The sequence below is a fragment of the Arvicola amphibius genome, chromosome 5 (genome assembly GCF_903992535.2).
Source record: "Arvicola amphibius chromosome 5, mArvAmp1.2, whole genome shotgun sequence".
In the NCBI taxonomy this organism is placed as follows: Eukaryota; Metazoa; Chordata; class Mammalia; order Rodentia; family Cricetidae; genus Arvicola; species Arvicola amphibius.
The window spans coordinates 145111268-145136824 of record NC_052051.1 but is presented as its reverse complement, the minus strand read 5'-3'; the positions used below and the strand labels follow the sequence as shown (position 1 = coordinate 145136824).

The 25557-nt window shown below is 35.1% G+C and overlaps 1 protein-coding gene across 1 annotated transcript in view; it reads left to right on the top strand.

Annotated features, from left to right (window-relative positions):
• Positions 1-25557, top strand: part of Dcc (DCC netrin 1 receptor) — a 658913-nt gene that overhangs the window by 493737 nt on the left and 139619 nt on the right. The window contains exon 15 of the mRNA XM_042055177.1: positions 10217-10411. Within this exon, the coding sequence (XP_041911111.1) occupies positions 10217-10411 (195 nt within the window). The remainder of the gene's footprint in view (positions 1-10216; positions 10412-25557) is intronic.

Below are 25557 nucleotides of genomic sequence, written 5' to 3'. Positions count from 1 at the left end.
TTTTTCCTTTAGATGATGGGATGACAGTTAAAGGAACTTAATGTTTCCCAAATTTCACATAGCTGGCTAACACTGAGTGAATTTTGTGGCATGTAACTGCTAAAAACTATTATAGCATCAAAATTAAGAACATGATAGGAAATAATAATTAGGAAATCTATATGGTAGAGTTCAAAGGTGAATAAACAAGCTATATTCAAGATTTATGGAGGAAGCAGTCTAAGGAGATAATGTCTCTCTATGGAATGAGGCCTTGCCAAGTGGGCATGAACACATTAGTATGTATTAATCGTGCCAAAGAAGAGAGAACATGTATATATCAATTGCCTTTTGTAATATTCTGTATAAAAGTATATGCTATCAAGGACTGTAACAAAATTCTACCAAAAAATGAAACACAAAATGCAGCACACGAGATGGAGAACAAATGAGTATTTTTCCAAAGTACCAGCTTGCTGACCCTACTTGGCAGTCTATACACAGCAGACAGTACAGAGCAGACCATTTTCATTAAAATGTGCCAGGAGAGACAAATCTTTCTGATTACTCGGAAGGGAGAAAAGCATCAATAACTGTATTTCCATTTGATTTTATTTCTACACTATTTTCTTTCTCCCTTAAAATTCTTATCTTGTGGAGACAGTTATAGAAAATTGTGGCAATTTTATATATAATGACAGTTGTGTTTAACATTATAGAAAATACATACTCAATACCCATATGTTGAGCATTATGTGCCAGGAACTCTTCTAGATGCAGGAGTTTGAGAATTTATAAAAAGGAATGAGATAAAAAATCAGTGGAATAATTACATTAAATTGTTAGCATAAAATGTAATAAATCCTACAGGAAAAGTAAGAGAGCAATGATTTGGGAAAGGCTGGCTTCCCTGGTTAAGTTAGAACATGCAAAAATGTGTTCTTCATAACTGTAAGCACACCATGGTCCCAAGTGTTCAGCTGCTCTTTCCAGACCTCTTGAGGATCCTCATTATCATTATTGCATTAAAAATTGCTACTCCGTGCATAATAGTCAAGGCTATCCCATCTTTATAAGAAGAGGAGTGTAAATGCATGCTGCTTCTCCATTGAGATATTTACAAGACATTTAAACCAGTTAAAATCATAGTTCCGAGAAGACATCTTTCTTGGCAATGTTAGAACCAGACATTCTGATCCATAATTTATGACCTCCTTGTAATAATTACTAGGCCAGGAAATTGTCCATAATCCAGAACAGCAAATTCAGACTCACCTATTTACTTCTTAATATAAAATAGAAATGGAAAGTTCTCTTTTATGCTTTTGAATGAGATTTCTCCCATACAGATGACTTAAAGGAATATTAATGTGTATCTGGTGTGTTTGAGCACAGCCAAGTATTAGTGTCAAGCAGAGACATGGATGAGCTGAGTGATAAGAAAAGTCAGAAAAATGAGGGGGCAGAGGCAAAGACCAATGATGGCCTAAAAGTTTCTGATCTTAAACTGTGGGATGGAAGATTTCAGGGTCAGGTTTTGAGCACAGTAGTAACATGATCCTGGTTGCATTTTTATTAATTACTCACATATGCTATATGTATATATTTATACATTTGTTTTAAGTACCATCTATATCCTAGTGGTTTCCTTCTGTGTTGTGTGTTTGTGTGTGTTTATACTTGCATTTGTATAAATGTCTTTCTAAGTATGATCTTTCACCCCAAACAAGTCTTAACATGTCCAATTGCTTCTATGTTCCTTTTGTACACTTGACTTAAAGACAATCAAGTTTAACACAATTCAAAACTGTTTGTTTCTCTTCATCTCAATTGGCCCTCCTTGCATTGCTTAAACTAAAATCCTTCAGCACAGCTGCCCAGGCAAGTGTTAAATCCTTTTGTGTGTCTCTGTGTTCCTTTCCTGATGTTACCTCAAATTTAAAAAAGCAATCCATTGAAAATAGCAATCCATTTGAAAATCGATTACAGTTTACATGACTCATCTTTTTTGGGAAACACTTTTCTACATCTTCTTGTCTTGCTTAATGTAGAGTGTTTCTGTGTCTCTCTATCACTTTCAATCTTCTTCGTGTCCCTCCATTCCTATTTTGTGTGTGTGTGTGTGTGTGTGTGTGTGTGCTCCCATGTGCATGGCCATGACATACCTGTTACCTGTCCTAGTCAGAGGATAACTTGTGAGAGTTGTTATTTTCTTTCCACCGCATTGCTTCTGGGTATCAGGTTCATGTCATCAGCCTCGGTTGACTCCTCCTCCTCGCCAGTCTTAATTGTGCAAGCATAGGCATAATGTGAAACTCACTTTTTAAAACCAGTCGTCAGTATGCAGTTTGACTGTGTTCAGTATGGAGACTTACCTCTACAACCGTCACTATTGTCTGTCTCCACATTGCCTTTTTGTCAAGCTGAATGCTAAAGCAATTATAGAAGAACTCGCATTCCTTTCTTCTCCCCCTAGCAAATACTCTACTTTGTGGCTCTTTGAATTTGAGTATTCCAGTTCATATAAATGGAATGAATTCTGCTCCTTGGTGTCTATATAATTTAATTTAGTAGTCACTAAACTCATATTTGCCTGTTCCATACTCTTCTCCCTCTAGAGATTGAAGGATAGTTTATTGATTTGTCACACCTTTACATATTCATTCATTGACTGACACATGGGTTATTTCTACTTTTGGTCAATTGTAATCAAAGTAACAAATACTGCTATGAACAAGGGTATGTGGATATTTTATTTCCAATTTGCCTTTCATGTGGATATATGAATATGCATGTATATAGTAATATTTAGAAACGGAATTGTGTAGTCAGGTCTAATTCTTTTCATTTTCTGGGGAAATTTCCACTGAAACAATACTAACATTCTCCCTAGCTAACTCATTTGAATATTTTATCTCCCCGCTCCATGCTTCAGGTTTCTTTGGTTTCTTCAAATACCAAACATTCTTAGCAGGTCTTTGTAGCTGTTGTTTTTATAGTTTCAAGTTTCACAAATTTGCAAGACTTCATTCACACTCACTTTAGACTGCATGAGGAAAAGTCCTTCGTGTATCACTTACTGAACTGTTAGAAACACGTTTAGCAAGTCCTCCTGACTTCTTTGTAAATTCTGTTTGTTTATTCTTGTATTTCTTCCATTGGCACAATAGCTACACTATAATTGGCCTATTATTAGAGACATTGTGTAATGACTGAAATGTCACAGTTTTTAATTTCATAAACATTATTCATTAGTGCAAGCCTATAATCATTACTTAAAGATAAAATATGCATTATAGAAACAAATTCTGTCTCATCATCCAGAATGGCACCAGATTTTCCTATCATGATCATTCATGGGTAGGTAGAAAAGGGGGAATCATAATTTTGGTATTTCATGTATTGTGAGTTGTCTTTACTTGCAGATTATCTCAACAAATTATTCTGATCATAACAAATATTTTAAAATTAATTAACATTTTAATAAATTAATAAATACTTTTAAAAATAAATTATTAAAATAATAATTCCTTATGTTTTATATATGCAACCACTCTCCTTGAGATAATTGCAAAATCTTTCTGGTACTTCTGAGCAGCAAATTTCAAAACTGGATTCCTTAGAAGTGGTGCTCATGTCACATACTTTCTATTTAGAAATCATGAAATTGATATTTTATAGTTCATTTTAGTAATAACTGTTTTGATAACCTATAGGGTCAAATGTATGAGAGTAGTTCATTCTGAAGAGTAATAGGCAAATTGTCATTTCTCTTTCCTATTAAGAAGTAAGTAGGTGGGTATGAATTGGCTATTATGAATTACAGACAATTACCTGTTCGAGTTGTTATGATTAGACGGTCATATATTATGAATCATATATCTTGGTTCTAGCATTCCCTTGAGATATGCTTTTCTTCTATCCCTTTGATACCTCTTAGCTTATTGACAAAAATCATCCAAACATCTAGATTGAGAAACATCTGTTTTCATGCATTTACAATCCTATTTTTATTTTTATTTTTTCTTATCTGACAAAGAAACTCAAGAACATTTCCCAACATTTTCTACATACATACATATAATTTTTTGAAAGTAGATTCTCCTCTTGTACAGTACATCCAGACTGCAGTTTCCCCTCCGTTACTCCCAGCCCCATCCTTTCTCTCTTCCCCTAATCCACTTCCATTCTGTTTCCTCTTCAGAAAAGAGCAGGCCTCTAGGAGACAACAGCCAAGCAGGACAAAACAAGATACAATAAGACAAGACAAAGACCCTATGAAATCATCTTGAGGAATGCATAGCAGACTAAAAAATATTCCAATTCAATGGAGGATAAGGAGGAGCCCCAAGAGGTCCTGAAGGGCCAGTTGAACACTCACTATCATGTGGAGCTATAGCTTTGGTGATTACACTCTCAATATGATTACATAACTAATACAGTGAAATTATTCGATGATTTCCAGGAAACTGGTGGAATAGTTATGGTTCTATTAAATTGTTAATATTTCCCTTTATCCTAAAAGATATTAACCATTGTCATTCAAACAATTATGTTTTCATGCTGTTTTAAAATAGTCATGAATACAGGGGTGGATTGGATAATGGCTAAGTGCTTGCTATGTAAGAACAAAGGCCTAAACATGGAGCTCTTCCACCATATAAAAGGTGGGCATAGCAGCTTAGTATGTGATCGTGGTACATAGTAAGGGAGGTGGGGACAGGAGGAGCAGCCAATCTAGTGAATTAGTGGCTCCAGGTCAGTTAGAGACACTGTCTCAAAAGAAAAACAGAGTAGTGATTGAGAATAAGTCAAATAAGTCCCATGTTGGCATCTGCCTCCATATTCTCTCTCTGTGTCTTTCTCTTCCCTCTCTCTCACACACACATACACATACACACACTCATGACATAAATGCAGAAAACATAAATAACATTCAGTAAGTTCCATTACTTTCTTGATATAAAATGAGGCATATTGTTTTGCTTTAATAGTTGTTTCAAGGCTTAAAATATGTTAAACAGAATTTATGGAATACATCACATCTCAAGGACAGTTGTAAAACTGTACCAATAGAATTGGAAAATATTAACCCATCTATTACATCTCTATTACTATTTAAGGAAATATTTCACAACATTTGTGTTTCTGCCATAAAGGTTTATATCCACATTTTGAGAGATAATTTTTATGAAGCCTTTGCATATTATATAGCAATCTGTTGGAGAAGGCCACTTGTTTTTCCTGGTCAGCCGTCTAGGTTAGACACAAAATAATCACACAGAAACCATATTATTTAAATCACTGTTTGGCCCATTAGCTCTATCTTCTTATTGGCTAACTCTTACATATTAATTTAACCAATTTCTTTTAATTTGTGTATCACCATGTGACAGTGACTTACTGGAAAAGTTTCAGCATGTCTTTCTCTGGCGGTAGCTCCATGGCATCTCTCTGACTCTGCCCTTCTTTCTCCCAGCATACAGCCTAGCTTTTCATACCTAGTTCTGTTTTTTCCTGCCATAGGCTCAAAGCTGTTCTTTATTCATTAACCAATAAAAGCAACACACAGACAGAAGGACCACCCCCACAATTTCCCCTTTTCTCTTTAAATGAAAAGGAAGGCTTTAACTTTAACATAGTAAAATTAGATATAAAAAACAGGTATCAAGTAAGAATTACAGTTACAGTATTTATATCTACATTATTTTTATCATAACTAAGGAAAAGTATAACTATAAATTCTTTAACTCCATCACTGACTACAGAAGGATATAATATTACCTAAGTAAATAGGAAGTACAGTAAAAGCAACTTCCAAAACTCTATAATTGACAGAGACAATTCACTGCCTACACAGTCACCCAAAGTTCTGTATCATTGGGGCATCGATCTTCATCTTACAGGCCCATAGTATCCAGCAGACTTTTCCTCAAAGCAGGAAATTTCAAAGACAGTTCTGCCTATACTGGCAGTTTGTCCATCACATTTTTTGAGTCCTGTAGATTGTCTAGCAGACTCTTTCATGAAGCAGGCACTTAGAAAGATGATCTCACCTTTAGGCAAGTTTAGCATTCATTTTTCTTTGGGTCCTGAACGTCCAGTTAAGCAGTCCAGGCAAGAGCAGCTTCTTGCCCAAATGGCTAGCAAACTTCATAAGGAGCCTCTTCAATGTCTATCTTCCTCTCGAAGTAATTGGTGCTGCCAGGAGCAAACGTGTCTCATTGTCATGAAAAGTCCTAAGTTATTAAAACATTTTAAATGCCACATTCGGTAGTCTTTGATAAGTTTGAAGAATACCTACCTATCTGTAATACATCTCTGTATATCTAGAATATATAACTAACATGTCTACCAGCTTGACTATTATAGATGACTCTCTACATATATTTCCTAATTATACATTACATTTTTAAATGAGCTGCTCAAACACAATACCTTAATCAAGAACAGCAGTATGCATATAACAAAATTGACCTTACATCTTAATCAAGAGACCAAGATCTATTCCAAAGCAAAGTATACATCTCTATAACATATCCCCCTTTAAATGTAATGAAACATTTACAAACAATATTGGCAATATGGACACAGTTTTGTCCAAAATTTCTGTTGTTTATTGGGTGAAGTAATTTTTTGAGTGTTTTCACAGTGACCTCTTGGGTGCTTATGGTTTATTAAACCATATTAGCCTGGAATGAATCCATAGGTTCTCATCCTCTGTGAAAACAAAAGATGAACCTTTTTTCAAAGCAAAATATTCTTAGACCCAAATTTTAAAGTCAAGATACCTTTATATTATACATGCTGGTTTAGCTTAGCAATCCATATAATGTCTCTCTGTACTAAGCTCCTTTACAGTCAAAAATTTTAAAGAAAGCACAACATACATAATCTGTATATAGTCCATTTTTATGTGGCTTTTAAATTTTTTTCTTAAAATTTATGACTGTCTGTACTCTGTTTCTTTAAAGATTTTTTTTTAAAAAAATGATTTATTTGGGCATCAATCTCTTGGAAAATGATCTTCCCAGCAACCTGACTAACTTAGACCCAAAATAATCACACAGAAACCATATTATTTAAATCACTGCTTGGTCCATTAGCTCTATTTTCTTATTGGCTAACTCTTACATATTAATTTAACCCATTTCTATTAATCTGTGTATTGCCATGTGACAGTGGCTTACTGGCAAAGTTTCAGCATGTCTGACTCTGGCGGCAGCTCCATTGCATCTCTCTGACTCTGCCCTTCTTTCTTCCAGCATACAGCTTAGCTTTTCCTGCCTAGTTCTTTTCTTCCCTACCATAGGCTCAAAGCAGTTCATTAGTCATTAATCAATAAAAACAACACATAGACGAAAGGACCTCCCACACCAGGAGTCTTCTTTATGGAATACAAATAATAGTCTGTCCCTTCCTGCTTACAAAAGAACTTCTTTAGGAAAATGAAACCACCTTTAGGAAATTCTGTTGATATAACATTTTTAATTTTTAATGACTTTTACATGGTTCCTACTGTCATAAATTTTAAGACAATCCTTTCTTTCACCACATGAATTACAAGTATCAACTGGAATATGAATAAAATTAGTGTGCAGTGAGACTGTTATCCTTTGATATAAAATCATAAAGGAAAGATACTCTGGCACTACTTGAGTAATCAAATTATTTAACATTATTCAATGAGTCTACCTCCAAATATTCTTGATTGATATGTATAAAGGACACAATTGCTTGAATGAGGTTCAAATCACCATTATTTTAGTAACTTGTTAATTTTAACAACTACATTTAAGCCTTTAATTGACTATCATGGTCAAAATAGTCACTTATTTTTTTCCTCATAGTACTTAACTGATTTATAACTTAGGCTAAATATATCCTATCAAAATGTCTATCTTAATTACTGTACATATTCTCTTACATGCCAATTTTCTTATTATATTACAAACTGGAAGAATCAAGTATTGTACCTACCATTCCCACCTTCTGTGTTCCATCGTAGGTACATGGCCCTATTGTCATGGTTGTTTCTGTTATCAAAACCAACACAGGATATAATCTGAGAAGAGTCATAACAGAAAATGTTTCCTTAAGTTTTATCTGTATATAAGCTTTTTTTATTTTCTTAATTAATGATTGATTTGGCAGCACCCACACCTATTGCAGACAGTGCCTCCCCTGGGCAAGTCATCCTAGGATGTATAAGCAAACAGTCTGAACAAACCTGTAAATTGTATTCTTAGTGGCTTCTTCCTGCTCTGACTATCCTTGGTGGTGGAGTGTAACCCAGGAACTGTAATTTGAGATATACACTTTCCTCTCTAAGTTGTTTTTGGTCATGGTATTTTAATACAGCAATAGATATCTAAAGATATAAATAGATAGGTATAAATATATAGATATATTTATATAGATATAAATAGATAAATATAGATAGATGATAGATGATAGATGATAGATAGATAGATACATAGATACATAGATAGATACATGATGATAGATAGATAGATAGATGATAGATGATAGATAGATAGATAGATAGATAGATAGATAGATAGATACATAGATAGATACATAGATAGATGATAGATAGATAGATAGATAGATAGATAGATAGATAGATAGATGATAGAAGATAGATGATAACCTACATTCCATCATGTGGGATGCTGTATCAGTATCTGTATTAATCTAACAGGTATCAGTGTATTTTAGGAATACAATCATGTTTTGGAATGATGATGCAGCAATCTTGTAAATTTAGTAGTCAAATTCATGACTTTTTCTGTACTGTCTCCTTAAAAGAAAATGTCAACTCAAGTATCCAATACTTCTTGACAACATTGGTACTACTCAAGTAAGAATTTTTAGGCATTATCTCTCATTTACTCTTTTCAATACCCTATGAAATTGTTCTCAACTTTATCTTCATTATACAGCTGAGGGAGCTCGGGCTTACAAGCAAGGTCCTACAGTCTCAAAGTTAGAATCTCATACAGAATTTAACTTACCTCTTTCTTAACTTGAGTTAAGTACTATCTGGCATGTTAATTTAATTAGGAAAGCGAATCTAGTGAATGATAGAACATGATATGAAATCAAAATCTCCCAATTTCTGGACCTATGTGTCTTTAATCCAAAGTGCTGTCTTCTTTTCTCAAATACCGTATTTTAACAGAGTTAACAAGTTGCGAGCCAACTCCATATTGCTCACATTGACAATCTGTTTTGCTAAAATGTTTTACTATGTTTTTAAATTATATGTATTTATTTGTGCAGAAGTCAGGCTATATGCTCATTTGTGTGGGTGTTTCAGGTGATTGAATCACCCACCATAGATGCTGAAAGCATAAGTACACTCCTTTTCAGAGGCAGAGCCAGCAATAAGAAGCTAGACCATCTATCTAGCTCCCTCTAACAATTTCTGAACATAGGGATTGGTACATATATTTTTATTTTTGTTTAAATTGGGTAAATAATTCTTGGACAAGACAGTTTTGTCATTTATGTATTTTAAAATTATTTTCTTTGCTTTAATTTTTCAATTCATTAATGATACTTAAAAATATATGAAAAAGGAAAAACAACTATTAAAATAAACATGCCTAGAGAAAGAATGTTTAAGAAATTATGGGTGGGGGTACTGGGAGAGGGGAAGAATATGATTAAAATAAGTTGAATGAAATTCCAGAAGTTCTTTGATATGGAGGAGAAATGATCCTCTCAGTAGAGTGTTGTCAGGCAAACATGAAGACTTCAGTTCAGATTCTCAGCATCAGTGTAAAAACTAGGCCCTAGAGTACACATTTGTAAGTCCCATGCTGAGACAGGCAAGGAAAGCCAGAGCTCACTAGCTAGTCAGCCTAATGAGTGAGGAGAAGAATCAGTGAGAGAAACTGGCTTTAAAACGGTGGTGAAAAATCTATAGAGGGAGATGGCAGTTATCTACCTTAGTATGCAGATGTGCATACACACACACACACACACACGCACACGCACACACACACACACACACACACACACACACACATGCAAGCATGCACACATGCACATACCACATACAAAATCTTGTTTCAAATTTAACAAGAAAAATTTAGAGGGTGCTAGTAAAAGGGCTGAATAATAAGCTTTGAGTCTTTTTGGAATAACATAGTCTTATTTAAATGTGATCTTAGCCATTCTTTTAACACTATAATGAGACCTTCTGATGATATCTATCTTTAAATCCTAGAGTCTCAAGTTCCCGACCAGCCAAGCTCCCTTCATGTACGACCCCAGACAAATTGCATCATTATGAGTTGGACTCCTCCTCTCAACCCAAACATTGTGGTGCGAGGTTATATTATTGGATATGGCGTTGGCAGTCCTTATGCTGAGACAGTGCGTGTGGACAGTAAGCAGCGGTATTATTCCATCGAGAGATTAGGTGAGTAGCTATTGAGGTGTCTTTTCCTGAGAGAAGAAGGTGGTTTATTTCTAATTCTTTTATTTCTTGGAAACTTGGTCTTGGAGATGTATGTTTCAACATATACCATGTATTAAAAGTCATTCTTCACACACACACGCATAAACACACAAGCCCATATACACAGTCAGATTTTGTCTCTCTTCTCTCTCTTCAGTTTGGTGATTCTTAGATAGAGAACTCTATAATGAGATCTCTACGTTTCTCTTATGCTATATGCCTTTCATTATATGCATAGGACATACAAAGTGCATTGGATAGGTTTTCTCTTTCTGATAATAAAAGAAGTGTCTGTTCTTAATTGTTCTTGTGTAAATAAAATAATACATTTTAAAACTCTCTGGTACCTTCAAGGGAGATTTCTGATCATTTTTCTTTAATTTTAGTTGTCTAATTACAGTAATTTGCTTGTCTTCAATATCTGTAGTTAAAACAAGGCTGTGTCAGTCTACTGTGAATGTAAGGGAGAGGAGAGTTTTCATTCAGGGCGGTAAATCTCTTCTCTAGGCATTTGTTTTTCCTTCCCAATCCAAATCTCTTACTACAGTTGGCTTCATTTCTGCATAAGTGGGCTTAGGTGAGGGCAGTTGTTTGTATAAACTTTCAGTTAATTTTATTCTGATTTTCTACAGGGTTGAAAGGGATTGTATCATTAAGAGAGGAAAGTGATAAATAATGTATCAGGATGCCAATAATTTCAACAATTGTCACAAAGTAAAAGGGAAGTTCGTGCTACCTGTTGATTTAGTACTACGCTACTGGCAATAAAATGCATTGACCTCATTGGAAATCAAACTTGATTAGGGGCGGGAAGCTCCAGTAATTTGTGGTGTCCCTCACAAACAGGACATTTGTGAAAAGAGCCTGATTTGAATCTGAATAGCTAAAATGCAATAGTAAGAATAGATTCTATCAATGCAGAAATAAAATTGCACCAGTCCATTTTCTCTGTAATTGCTCCAAACACTAATGAGAGAATCACCTACTGAAACCGGCCACAATTAGAGTTAGCTTGGCATTTAGAAATAATCTCCCCCCAGTCAGTTCCAGAGTATTAATATAAGGGCAATCACAAAGCTCATATTTTATGGCCGTCAAAACTGTGTCAGGGGACTCTCAACTATCCATTATTCAGGATACACCATCTCTGACAGCGCATCTTTATGCCACTAACCAGACAAGGCAAGCTAGCTTGGCAGTGTGCAAGCTACTGGCTGCATGAATGAATGCAGTACTAAGTCAGCAAAGCTGGGAAGAAAGCGGCAGGACTGTACTGTGCCCTTTACCTGTGATTCTTTCCACTACAAAGAAATCTAGTGGAAAGTTACCACTTTGTGAAGTTAATATTGGCAGATTTTCCTAAATGTTAACCAAGAAGAAAAACATCTTAATATGTGTTCTCAAGATTAAGGAGAAAGGCTAAAGAGTGTACCTCAGCAGCAAAACCTTGTCTAGAAGAAAAGAGCAAGAGAAGGTACAACTTCATTCGTAAATTTGTTCTTTACAGCTTATTTGGATAGAAAGTTCATGTGTATACACATAGAGACACATGCGCACACATACACATACCCACACAGGCACTCACATACACACATATACATGTACTCATGTACACACACAAATATTATCACACAGAATACTTTAAAGATAATATCTTAAAATATAGATGTTGACATAAATATGAAATTAAAGCCGAAGTTGCTTTTGTTCATTAAGATGCTTGAGCTTATGATTTTTTATTAAATGGTGGTGTGAGGATTAACTTGTTATAAGCTACATAAAGATAAAAGAATTTTACATGTCCACAGACTAAGCATTGAAATCACCAATTGCTTCATTTATGACACAAACACTAAAATAAGTGTTTTTTTTTCATTTTTTTAAGTAACTGTGACAAAATACTTGAACCAACCACAAAAGGGAAATGATATTGATCACAGTTTTAAGGCATTGAGTGCACTTGGATAGACAGCATGGCAGCTTTCTCATCGTCGCTGGTGGGTTGAAGCAGGGTGCAGTTGTAGCTGGTTTCTCTCCCTGTCTCTCTCACTCTACATGGCCACCTAGCTGATGGGATGTTTCTGTCCACAGTGAGGCCCTGTCTTCCCTCCACTATCTTATGTAGAAAGACCCTCATGAACAGAACGGGGGTAGGCTTTAGCCATTTCCTAGGAACCTATAATTCAATCATAGGACAACCAAGTGGACCAACATAGTAGACATATCAGTTTTCATAGCATAATTTAGGAAAGATATTTATATAATATTTAAAATATTCAAACCACAAAAGTGTCTAGTATGTTTTCCTTGTAATAAGCTAAAATTTTAGGTTGTTTCCTTTTATTGAAAATAGATTTTTTCATTCAATTTATTTTTTTTTCTCATGGTTTACTTTTTTTATATTTAAAAATTTCCATCTCCTTCCCTCCTCCTCCCCCTTCCCTCCCCTCCTTCTCCCCCTTCCCTCCCCTCCCCTCCACCCATACCTCCCCTCCCTCCCTCCCTCTCAAGGCCAAGGAGCCATCAGGGTTCCCCACTCTATGCTAAGACCAAGGTCCTCCCAACTCCCCCCAGGTCCAGGAAGGTGATCGATCAAGCTGAGAAGGCTCCCACAGAGCCCGTCCATGCAGAACAATCAGAGCCAAGAGCCATTGTCCTTTGCTTCTCAGTCAGCCCCCGCTGTTGGCCACATTCAGAGAGACGGGTTTGGTCACATGATCCATCAGTCCCATTCCAACTGGAGTTGGTGATCTCCCATTAGTTCTGTCCCACCGTCTCCATGAGTGAACGCACCCCTCTCGTTCCTGACTTTCTCCCTCATGTTCTCGCTCCTTCTGCTCCTCATCAGGACCTTGGGAGCTCAGTCCAGTGCTCCAATGTGGGGCTCAGTCACCTTCCCCATCTGTCGCCAGATGGAGGTTCCCTCACGGTCCTGACTTTCTTTCTCATGTTCTCTCTCCTTCTGCTCCTCATCAGGACCTTGGGAGCTCAGTCCAGTGCTCCAATGTGGGGCTCTGTCATTTTCTTCATCTATCGTCAGGTGGAGGTTCTATGGTGATATGCAAGAAATTCATCAGTATGGCTATAGGAACTGGCCTTTTCAGGCTCCCTCTCCTCAGCTGCCCAAAGAACTAACTGGGGGCGTCTCCCTGGAAACCTGGGAACCCCTCTAGGGTCAAGTCTCTTGACAACCCTCAGGTAGCTCCTTAAATTAAGATATATGCTTCCCTGCTCCCATATCCACCCTTCCTATATCCCAAGCACCCCATTCCTCCGAGCTCCCCCCGTTCTCCCCTTCACATTTTTCTCTCCCCATCTTCCCTTGGCCCAGTCTTGCCCAACCCTCAAGTTCCCAATTTTGCCTGGCGATCGTGTCTACTTCCAATATCCAGGAGGATTACTATATCTTTTTTTGGGAGTTCACCTTCTTATTATCTTCTCAAGGATCCTTTCCCCCAATTCATCCCATATCCTAATTTTAAGAAAAGAAAAATTTGCCAGGCGGTGGTGGCGCATGCCTTTAATCCCAGCACTCGGGAGGCAGAGGCAGGTGGATCTCTGTGAGTTCGAGACCAGCCTGGTCTACAAGAGCTAGCTCCAGGACAGGCTCTAAAGCTGCAGAGAAACCCTGTCTCGAAAAACCAAAAAAAAAAAAAAAAAAAAAAGAAAAGAAAAGAAAAATTTGAGCTGTTTAATAGTTTTACAAATAAATATCAAGAAAGTTATTAAACAATTATGCACAATGTCACTCGTAACATCAAGTAGTCAATTTGTTCTTTAGACTATATGACAGCTGCTTGCTTTGTGATTGGCAGATAAGCCTCCTACTCTCTTAGAGGACAATCAGAAATTATAAACTGCATTTATTATAGGTAATAATGACTTACTATTTAGATATTGATTCGTGTAACCTGCCTTGAAAGTGGAAATATAAGATCATTTAAAAATTATTTATTATTACCTGATCAAAATGAATAACTTGTCTAGTGTAAGCATACAGTCTCATTAGCTATATTTTCTATCAGACATAATCTGCTAACACTTTCCTTGTTTGACTAGAGATCTGTAGTACCAGGTTAAATATACATTCATAATGGAGGTCCATGTGATTTGAATTTAATTACATTAAGAACTACATTATTTTGTAAAGAGTTATATACATGTTTTCTTTTATTTATTTTATTTTATTTATTTTATTTATAAATGTAGTTATTAGTGTATAATCAACTATATATTTAAGGTATATGATTTTTAATTTTTTAAAAACCTGATACATAATATATAAACCTGCTTTTAAATTCTTTCTTCAATGAAAAATATTCTCAGTCATAGTATAAAGATGATAAATGATTTCTTTAGACTTATTCCTTCTAAACATGTTTGGAAAACTTTTAAGTAGAATTATGCTTTAAATTTGTTATCTGTGTATTTAATTTAAAACAATAACAGATTTCTTATCATTGACCATATATCCTATTACTTGTTCAATTCACAATTTCATCAACTCTGTAGATGCTATAGAATTTCTACTTAAGCCATATAAGGGAAAACACTTGAACTTGTCATTCCTTGAGCGTCTGCCTCCACGTCTTTCTCCTGCTTTATTGCAATGGCCAGTTTGATGAGCGAAGTGTGCATAAAAGTGCCAGATGCAAGCATTTTGAGCTGATTTCTGACCTTGGGGAAATTTTCACTATTTACCATGAAATCGGTGGTGAGTTCTTAAATATGTCATGTATCCAACATTTAGGAAAGGCTATGCATTTCCTAGCTTTCAGGCAATTTCAGTAACAACTTCTTAAAATGCTTCTAGGGTGATTTTTCCACTTTCTTAAAATGTTATTTTTTATTTTGTGTGTGAAATTTTTAAAGGAAACTAAATTTGATTAGTTACAAAAGATATCTTGGAAAGTGTTTTTAAGTCAGTAAAGTTATAATAGTAATGATTTCATAACAAATAACTTTTGTATCCAAAATATCTCTTTATCATTTATCCCCATACTGTGGCTCTCTTTGGCTGTATTACTGTTTACATAATATTAATGTAGCCACTCCTGGTTTATGTTCTATATTATAATACTAGATAACAGTGTCTAACATTCACATCTGTAACATCTGATGGAAATCTTACACCACTATTGATTACTACAGAGGCACTGGAAAAAAAGGTGCTCTTATAATTTTACATTATCGTAAAGTTAGAAAGCTAGATAACTAAAACTTTCATATTTCATTGCATGCCTCTTGTTTCTTAAAGTATTTTAATTATAGAAAAATGAATATATTCTCATCAGTTATTTTTCTTTTCATTCCTATTATCACTTCGATTATTCATCACAGAAGACATTGTTTTTATAAACTAGTGATTGACAAGGTATATTATAAACAAGCAAAGAGTAAATAAGTATAGAATAGAATGGAATTGTACAAGAACTTTCAATATCTATCTATAAAAATAAGGAAAGAGATACTTGCTGTTGTTTTACATTCTTTCATTGGAGTTCACAGATTTTTGTAAACACTAACAGAGGTTTGGAAGTTGGTGTTTTAGAGGTATAAGTATGAATTCTGGGTTGACTATTTCAATAATAATAAAATTTTATCAAATTAAGCATTCAGAAATTGTAGATAAACTTACCTACTTCTAAAGGGTATCAAAATAATTTTAAATACTCAGAAATATTTTATTTTGTAGCATTTAATAAAAGCTTTTAAGATGCTTAGCATAGCCCAGTAACATTTAATTTAGCTCTATTCCTAAATGCAGTCATTCATGACATAGGAACCTATTTCTCCCTATACTGTAGAAATCTCTATTCCTCACTTGTCTAGTCTGCTGATAAATACTGGGGAAGAGAATTCCATTTGTTCACCAAGAGCACTGCTTGCCTAGGGAGGAGTGGCAGGGAATAAGAAAAGGTCAAGCCATAAGATCATTGCTCTGAATACACAGAAAGAATGGATATTATCTTCGATGCTTTTTTTTCTTCCAGGTGAACGTCTTCTAAATGTATAGGCATTGGCAGGCAGTCTTTAAGGACAGCTGCAGGGTGATTCATTAATAATGCATCCACTCTATTTGTAGCCCCTTCTTCACTCCCTACTCTCTGAGGTCCAAAGCAGTTGCATTGTCTTATACCTGGTGAATTTTTTAAAGCTGCTTGGAAAAAGCCCATTACAAAAAAAAAAAAATGAATACTATTATTGAAAAAGAGGAAAAAAGATCATCCCATTGGAGCGCAGGCTTTCGCTCCATGTATATTTCATTGGAAATCTGATCTCTCTCATACCCACACGAAAGGATAAGTAACTTCTCTCCTCTATATAGGACCCCCAAAAAGACTCTGGTTCATTCTTCCTGAGAACTTTAGGATCAAGCATTCAAACAATAAAAAAAAAAATGTTTCCTGTATCTTGTTAAGTTTTCTAGAAAATGTTTTATTTGGGTTAAAACAATCCAGATCCTGTCTTTGATTCTCCTTGCTTTTCAATGTTTACAGACAGCTGTTCAGACTATTTTTCCAAGGTATTGTGAAATTACCATCACTCTATTTCGTTGTTTTCTCCAGTGGTGGGTATTACACAAGTTTTTGAAATGAAGGAAAACAAAGAAGGATAAAAGCTCTTTTAATTTAAATAAATACCGTGTTTATGAGAGTTCTAGACGGAGATTGCAATAAAGGCTTGGCTTCTGGTAGAGACAGAAGTGAGAGGTCAAATCCAGCCAGGGACTTTCCACTTGCTGCATGAATAATCAAGGTGATTCGGGAAAATTAAATTCTGCTAATTTACCAAGAAAAATGTGATCTAATGCAGCTATAAAGGATGTTAGTTCTAAAGTTACTGACCAAATAGCATAAATTAAGTTTTTGGATGAGTATCAGAACTTAAACATAAAGGTACAGTATTTTTATCCCATGGGCTATACTCAGAGTTGATTCTGGGAAAAATACAAAAAAAATACAAAAAATGCAAAAAAAAAAACCTGAGCATTTTACTTTACTAATCAATTATACCAGTAGATTTATGGTAACAGATAAAGAATATTAATCTATTTTCTAAACTGGTATAGATAAAAGGAAAAATGACATTCAGTCATATTTGTAGCTTTATACATGATATACAGGTCTTTTTCTGTTAGAACAAATTTTCCCTTTGTTATCGATTTTATGTGTATGCTATGTATACATACACACATGCTAATGGGTTCCGTCAAATGTGAGGACATTTTGAGCATTATTTCCTCAAAATTTTTTACTTTCCTCTTCTCTCTCAAGCTATTACTTGAGTTCCACAAACATTATGGCCCTCTACATTGCTCTAGTTCATCTTTTATCTCACTGGTTTTTTGCTTTAGTCATTTTGCACCTCTATGTCATTTATGACAGTTGTTCTTATTGTCTTTAAAGTCAGCAAGGATTTTTTTTTTGTTGCCTTTGCTACTTTTCTGACTGGGTAATGGATGCCTAACCTAACCTAGTCAATCTTAAAAATACTGTACAGTGCATCTGGAAAAGGGGTTTTTGTTCTTTATATTTCTACACGTTTGGTATTCTAACTAAAATACTGGGTTTTGAATATCATTTGATATGTGTAATATAATTATTATTATAAAGTATGCTTTGATTGTTCTCTGCAAATTATTTTGTCTTCGTTACTTCAAAAGCTGTTTCCATTAACTTAGCCTCACAATGAGTTGTCTTTCTCCTTTTTTATCAAATCTACCAATGATGTGAAGTCATGAAACATATTGTTTGTGTGTGTGTGTGTGTGTGTGTGTGTGTGTGTGTGTGTGTGTGTGTGCTCCCGTGCGCGCGCGCGTGCGTGTGCTGTTTGGTGTTAGAGAATTTGATGTTTATTATTTTCCTTACATTTTGCTCTATGATGTAGGATCTTGGGACACCAAGCCCACTCTGTACCTTACTTTTATGTCTTAGATGATTAGTGTTTGATTGCCATGCCACTTAAATAACATATGTTGAAACCTTTACTCAAATTCCTGTGACTTCTGGATTGTCATCAGGGTTATAGGTGCTTCATATTCTGAGAGCATTGAGATATTTGACTTCTGGTCATGTTGTGTGGTTTATCCCCCAGCCCTGTGAAGTCTCCTCAACTATTGCTGAAAATGGTTCAGATGAGGGCTAAAAATAAATGCCCAGAGCCTTCCCTTCTACTGCTTTTCTCTTTGTACTTTCCCCAAAAACCTTAGCTGCTTTGGTCATAGCAAACCATTGAGGGAGGACTCTAGAAACTTTATAGTTTTTTTTTCCTATTGTTTATCTTTTTTTTCTCCTGTGTTGCAGTCTGGAAACTCCACATCAAAGATAGGGAATTAAAAAAAATCTTTTGTAATTTCTTTTCTCTCAGAAGTCATAGACCTGCATGACTCAGTATCCAGTGTCACAAAAGTGTTAAATATATGCTTATTGTTAAAATATACTCCCCATTAGTCCTTTTTATTAGAAAAGGGAGCCTTTAAACAACGGTTAAAACAACTTTTACTATATCAGTGTACCAAACTTTTCAGCTATTCAAAAAGAGCAAAGAGGCCAAGTGTATTATACCTATCTCTTGATATCTACCATTAATCTCATCAAGAATGAATCCTGTCATGTTGCATTTTGGGGGAATAAATTTAACTTGAATGCTCTTAGAAAGAGGTCTTTCAGCCTGTGGAGAAATGAACCTTTCTAACTCCCAGAGTGCATTTGAAGCTCAGTGCGTTCAATGTAAATTACATGTTAAGCTCAGCATGCTTCCATCAAAAAGATCCTTCATGCATAGAATATAAAAGTTTTGAGTTTATGACTTGCAAACATTTTAAATAAGAAAAATCAATTCACTTTAGTAGTCTCAAGAATAGTTGACATACATGAATAAAAAATGAATAAGCCCCATAGAGAGGACGTTTTATTATTTTGAAATGAAGTATATTATAGGTGTTGGTTAACAAAATTCTGCTTTGTATTACTGGAAATGGAAATAAGAATAATTATGGAAAATGATTTTTTTTTTACCTGAAATATAAAATCCTGACTCCAGAGGCCCAATAGAAATAAGTCATTTCATGGTAGAGAAGGCAAGAAGGAGGGGAGATTTTCACACTTATTTATCCTTAAATTTCATATTAAAATGTATTTTTAGTTCAGTGGTAGAAAGTGCTGTTTTAGACTATGTTATCATAACAGACTATTGAAAATGCATATATTAAAGCTATTGAATATAGTTTAGAAGAAAGGCAACTTATTTTCTTCCTATGAATTTACAAGTTTTTATATTTACATAGAAAATCATTGCTCATTCTCACATTAACATCAGTAATTTCCATACTTCTTATTTGTGTTCTTATTATGTCTACCTGACATTAAAACATCTGCCTAATTTATATATTCTTTAACAAGAGGTATATGGAGTTTAATCAATAAAATCAAAGAATATATCGTTTTTCTATTGTCTTAATAATTCATAGACCCTTTGAAGCTCAGCTTATTGCACTTCAATTATTTTATTTTACAGATGTGAATGAAATCAATAAATGAGTACATTGTTATTTAGTTCATTTTCATTTTTAGATGTTTTTGGCCATTTAATCAATGCTAGTCAAACACCAAACGGGTCCATGTTAGGTCAGTTTGCACATTTGCAGTCTGTTGCTTACCTAGCGGGGAGAAGTATGTTAAAAGATCAAGTGCTTTATTCTTTTTTGCCAAACTGATTATATTAAATTATTTACTTAGTAACTTTAAGCATAAGGCACCATATGGAGGACAGAGGGGAGTACTAAAGTATGTAACCCATGCTGCAGTCTGGCATATTCCAGGCTCCCAAAGTCATACATGCTAAAAAGAAAAAAAAAATACCTCTTACAAAGAGTAAAGGAAACACAACACTCTATATATCTTGTGTTTTGTGCATTTGTACTTTGAAATGCTACTTGATATGAGGTTGTTAGAAGAGTTTATTAAAGATGCAAGCTGGAGACCTATTTCTAGAAATCAGGGTAGAATTCATTCTCATGGTGCAAATGTGAAATAGTATTCCAGGACTGTGCAGTTATGGGGAAACAAGGGAAGCTCAAGGTCTAGAGAATGAACCAGTTGAATCATGAATACAAGTTCTTTAAAAAATAATCGAATATATAACGAGTAGAAAGATAATGTGAGCACATGTTAGAGAAGGCTTAAATTTCTAGCCCTTTATACTTTTGGATTTACTTATTCCACAGTTATTCTAGAAGTCATGATGTGTGTTTAATAGCCACCTTTGTGTTGTACTGATTAAATAAAAGATTAGGGAGGATGACTTTTGTTGAGTCTTTGCTTGAACTCTCTAATTTTCTACTCCAGATTCCTTAGTGCTGGGATTGAAGATAAACTCTCCTATATCCAACTATTTTATAAATACATTTTTATTTTATTTTTAAATGTTTTAAAATTTAAATCTTCAATAACAATGGAATATGGAGTCAGATGTTAAGCTACTTTACATCATAATGGTCATTATTTCATGGACTATGTATTTCTAGTGAAAAAATTTAAATGTTATCTCATTTTAATTAAAGTATAATTGTACCATTCCCCCATCTAATAACTCCAACCTCTTCCATAGTCCTACTACCTCTTGAATTCTCGCTCTCTTTCTCTTTCCTGGCCATGTGTGTGTATGTGTATGTACATATGTATGTATGAATATTTGCCAAAGCAAATAATGTTTCCTGTCTTGAATGTATACATTTTAAAGGGTGGCAGCTTTGTATTGAATAATCTAATTAATTTGGAGCCAGGCTCACTCCTAGAGTCAGCCAACTCTCCCTTTCAGGAGTCTTTAATTGCGTCCTTCCCTTTATCTATGGTTGGCTCTTACTGCCTTATTTCTCCATCCTCTTTTGTATGCCAGCTGGTATTGTCATGGTTCAGGTCTTATTTGGCAGACCTAATTTTGAGGACTTGAGTATAGCTTCCAGTCATATCTAGAACACGCAATCTTGCAAAAGTCTTTCTGGTCTTCTGGCATTTACAATCTGTCTAGTGCTCCTTCTGAGATAGTCTCTGAATTGTAGGTGTAGGATTTTGAGTTGTAGATGTTATCAGTTGAGGCTGGGAGCCTAACAGTCAGTTTTTCTCTACATTTTGACCACTTGTGTGTGTATTTCTATAATTGTTTCTGTATTCTGTAAAGAGTCATTGATGAGGGGTGAGAGCCACCTTGTCTGTGAGGATAAAGGTAAGTATTAAAAATGCAGTGAGGAATCATACTGGTTTGGGAAAGTGAGAGTAGAATATTCTCAATAGCCCTGGGTGGTTGGGTAAGTTTACAGTATCAGATAAGGTTTTCATCTTGAAGAGGACATAGATTACTATCAAGATGTAGATGGCACTACATCACCTTTAGGGACATCTTGTCATGCTGATAATTGTAGACTTTCACTCACCTAATCGTGTTTTGTTTCCTTATACCATATATTTGACTGTCTTGGAATATGAGTGTGGTCATATTGTTCAGAATCAGTAGTTTACAGCGTTTTTAGTTTGTTTTCTGTCGGCATGATTAGATACTCTGATGGAAACAACTACACGTAGACAGGTTTATTTGGCTCACAATGCAGAGAGACAGTTCATCTTGGCAGGAAAGTCAAAACAGCAGAAGCTTGAAGAATTTGCTCACATATAAATTATAACAAAAGCAGAGAACAATGAATGCATGATACTGTTCAGTTCCTTTTTTCCATCTATATAGACCAGAATCTCAATCAGGGAATCGATGGTGCCATACATAGTGAATAGGCCTTCCCTTTTCAGTTAATGTAACCAACTTAATCCCTCCAAGGCATGCCCATAGATCAGGATGTCTTCCTGGTGATTTTAGATTCTGTCAAGTTGACAGAAAACCTCTCACGATTCATTGTATAAGTTGCTGATTATGTGTTTGTTACACCATTGCACATTAACTTTTATGATCAGGAAGTAGAAACAATAATATGCCATACCTGCTTATCTTTAACAATCAACACGTCACTCCTTTCTTTTGGAGTAGTTAATCCTGTGTGCTCGTGACAAAAGGGTGACACATGTGATACTGTTAGGGTAGAAAAGATTGAGGTGCTTTTATAATCATTGAAGCAAATCAATTTCTTAATCATTAACAAAGAAGTGACAATCTAAAAGCTAGTAATATCTTTTCAATGTGGTGTTGGGCCTTGTGTGCAAAAGGCAAAATGCCTGTCACTGACTTAAATGATGAACATGTAATGTAAATCTCCCTAGAAGAAAATAAAACTTTGTGAAGAAAAAATGTCTTAACTTTTAAGGTCGGTAAACCTGACTTCTTTCAGAGAAAGAGTCTTCACTTCACCAATGGACTTGTGTTAAGGATGCTTATCAGGCTCAGTAAGTTAGAGATTACATGACAGTGTCCTTTGGGAGCCCTACAATGGTTAGAAGAAGACAGTATCGTGAAGATCAAGTGGACACTGGAGTGATACAGTGGCAGAGAACACCGAACCCACCAGCTCCCAACAAAGTGAGGAGCAATTCTGCCCTGGAGACTATGGCACAGCTAGTGGCCTGACTGTAGGCATTTGACCCTCTAAACTGCAAGAGAACAACCTCTGTTGGGTATAACACTTGCCACCATAGCTAAATGTAACTTGCAATATTAACTTAATTTTTCTCTCAATCTCCTAAACTTTTAAAACTGAATATCTGAGTCAAGCATCACCCACACACTAAGACAACATGAAAAATAATTGCAAAGCTGCTGGGTTCTAAAAGAATGCACAGGACTATCATAGGACAACATTGGAGTAGGAAGACAATAATGTCTTGGGTGTTGAGAATACAGGAAGAAGACTTTAAGGTAATCAAAGAAGTGCTTCCTCAGTCATCTAGAAGATTTCTCTTCTTGTCACTCAACTTCATCTCTTAAACTCAGCCGATTCATTCCAGGAAATGAATAAGAAATTCACACTAGCCTTATTGTAGTGTTGGAAGGTTTTTGTGTTCTAACAAGATATAGAACAAAAACCTTGAATGAAATACAATAGATGCTCTACAGAGACTGTTCTCATAGGAAAGCTCAATTAGTACAAAGTAAACAAAAGCTTGAAGACATGTAGAGAGCCAAGAATTTTACTTGCAAGAGTAAAAAAGCGGTATCCTCGTGGTAATATAATTCACAAGGCTTGTATGCCAATTAGTCTTGTCTTAGCAGAAATTAGGAAATACTCTAACAGTATAGAGCAGAACTGTTGTATGGAAAGGAGCATTTGTAGATTTAAAACAGAAGCATAGCAATATTTATTTTATAACTGATGCTACCCATATCCATATTATTGTCCTTTTCAAACACAATATTTTATACTTATGAAAAATAATTCATTGTTTAGGTGCTACTTCCTCCAAATCTTTTTGATTGTGGAGAGAATCTTTTAATTTTCTAATTTATAATTAAACAATAGAGATCATAATTTTGGTCTAATTGAGGAATATATGTCTCTGGCAGATAACATACAGAAATGGGACACAGGGATCAGAATAATGTGAACTAAGCATGTATAACACTGAGGAATGATGTAGAGGAGGTTTTTTTTCTTGGTACTTTCTAGCTGGTTTGTGAGTTGGCGGTTTTCTTGCTGTTAGTGGGGTTCCTTCAGATTGATGGTCAGGCTTTCTCAGTCTGTCAAGAGAACATTACCAGCTCTGTATCCTTTAGAGAAATGTAAAGGAAGAAGACAGAACTCATCAAAAAGATGAAGTTGTTTTATAGACAATATCATGTAATCTCAGGAAACAAAATCTGCTTTTTTCCTTTTATTTATATTTTCCCAAGCAATATATTTTAATCATATTCTTTGCCCTCCATTAACTTATCCCACATTCTCCCCACATCCCTACATTCTTAATGGTCTCATTCCTCATCAGCTTTCTTTCTTCCTTCTCAGAAAAAGGTTTCTGATAAAATTTCATTTTAAGGTTGATAGATTTTTGTCTTGTTTTATTTTGATTTCTGATTGCTGAATATTTTCTTATCTTAAATGTGGAAACTTTCAATATGTGAAGAGTAAGCTTTAACTTTGTCAATCATCTTGTAATTTAAAGCTTTATGGAGATAATAAGAGGAATCACCTCATATCTTAGTTACTTTTCTATAACTGTGATGAAGCACCATGACCAAGGCAACTCATAAAAGAAGGTATTTATTTAGGGATCATGGGTTCAGTGCATTATAGAACCCATGAAAATCACAGCAGACATTATGGCATCAGGGAGACAGGCACCAATGATCTTAGCTGGGAGTTTACATCTTAATTCACGAAGCACAGTATAAGGAAGAGAGGCTTTTGAAACATCAAGGCCCACTCCCAGTTGACATACCTTCTCCAAAAAGGCCACACATCCTAATTCTTCCCAAACAGTTCTACCAACTAATAACCAAGTATTCAAATATTTGAGCGAATGGCACCCTTCTCCTTCAAGTCACCACATATTTTATATTGACGATGTTTAACAAAACAAGTATAACATAAAGAATCTTGTAATTTGTATTTAATTGTAAAAATATTGAATAAACAAAAATGAAGTATATGAAAACCTATAGAAAATAGAATTTATCAGCTCTAAAAGCAAAAGGTTTCTTTCTCAGTATAGTCCATTCCGTTTCCTTGAGAGTCAGTGAACAAATTAGTTCTCATTTCCCATAAAATATATGTTACAAGTATGAAACTTATGATAAATACATTGCTCAGGATTATTAACATTGTATTTCATCAACACAGAGTGACTTGGATGCATGTATGTAACCAATCAGAGTATTATTGTAACATGAATGTGTTTGGAGTTTAATGACAGAAATCAGTAGCTCAACCAAGATGTAGTAAGTGCCAAAGTCGGTAATTCTGATAGTGACGTTGAACACAAACGGGACTGGGCTTGGACAGAGCATTTCATAGAACTGATTCCTTCTTTCATTAACTGGGAAAACATTGGCATGTAACAGTCCCTTGCTGTCTATGCCAACACTGTCAAACTGGACTTAATGATAAGCACTTAAAGTCTATGCACGTTGTCTGGATATGAGCTTATGGATAAGGAGATCTGGGCATGTGT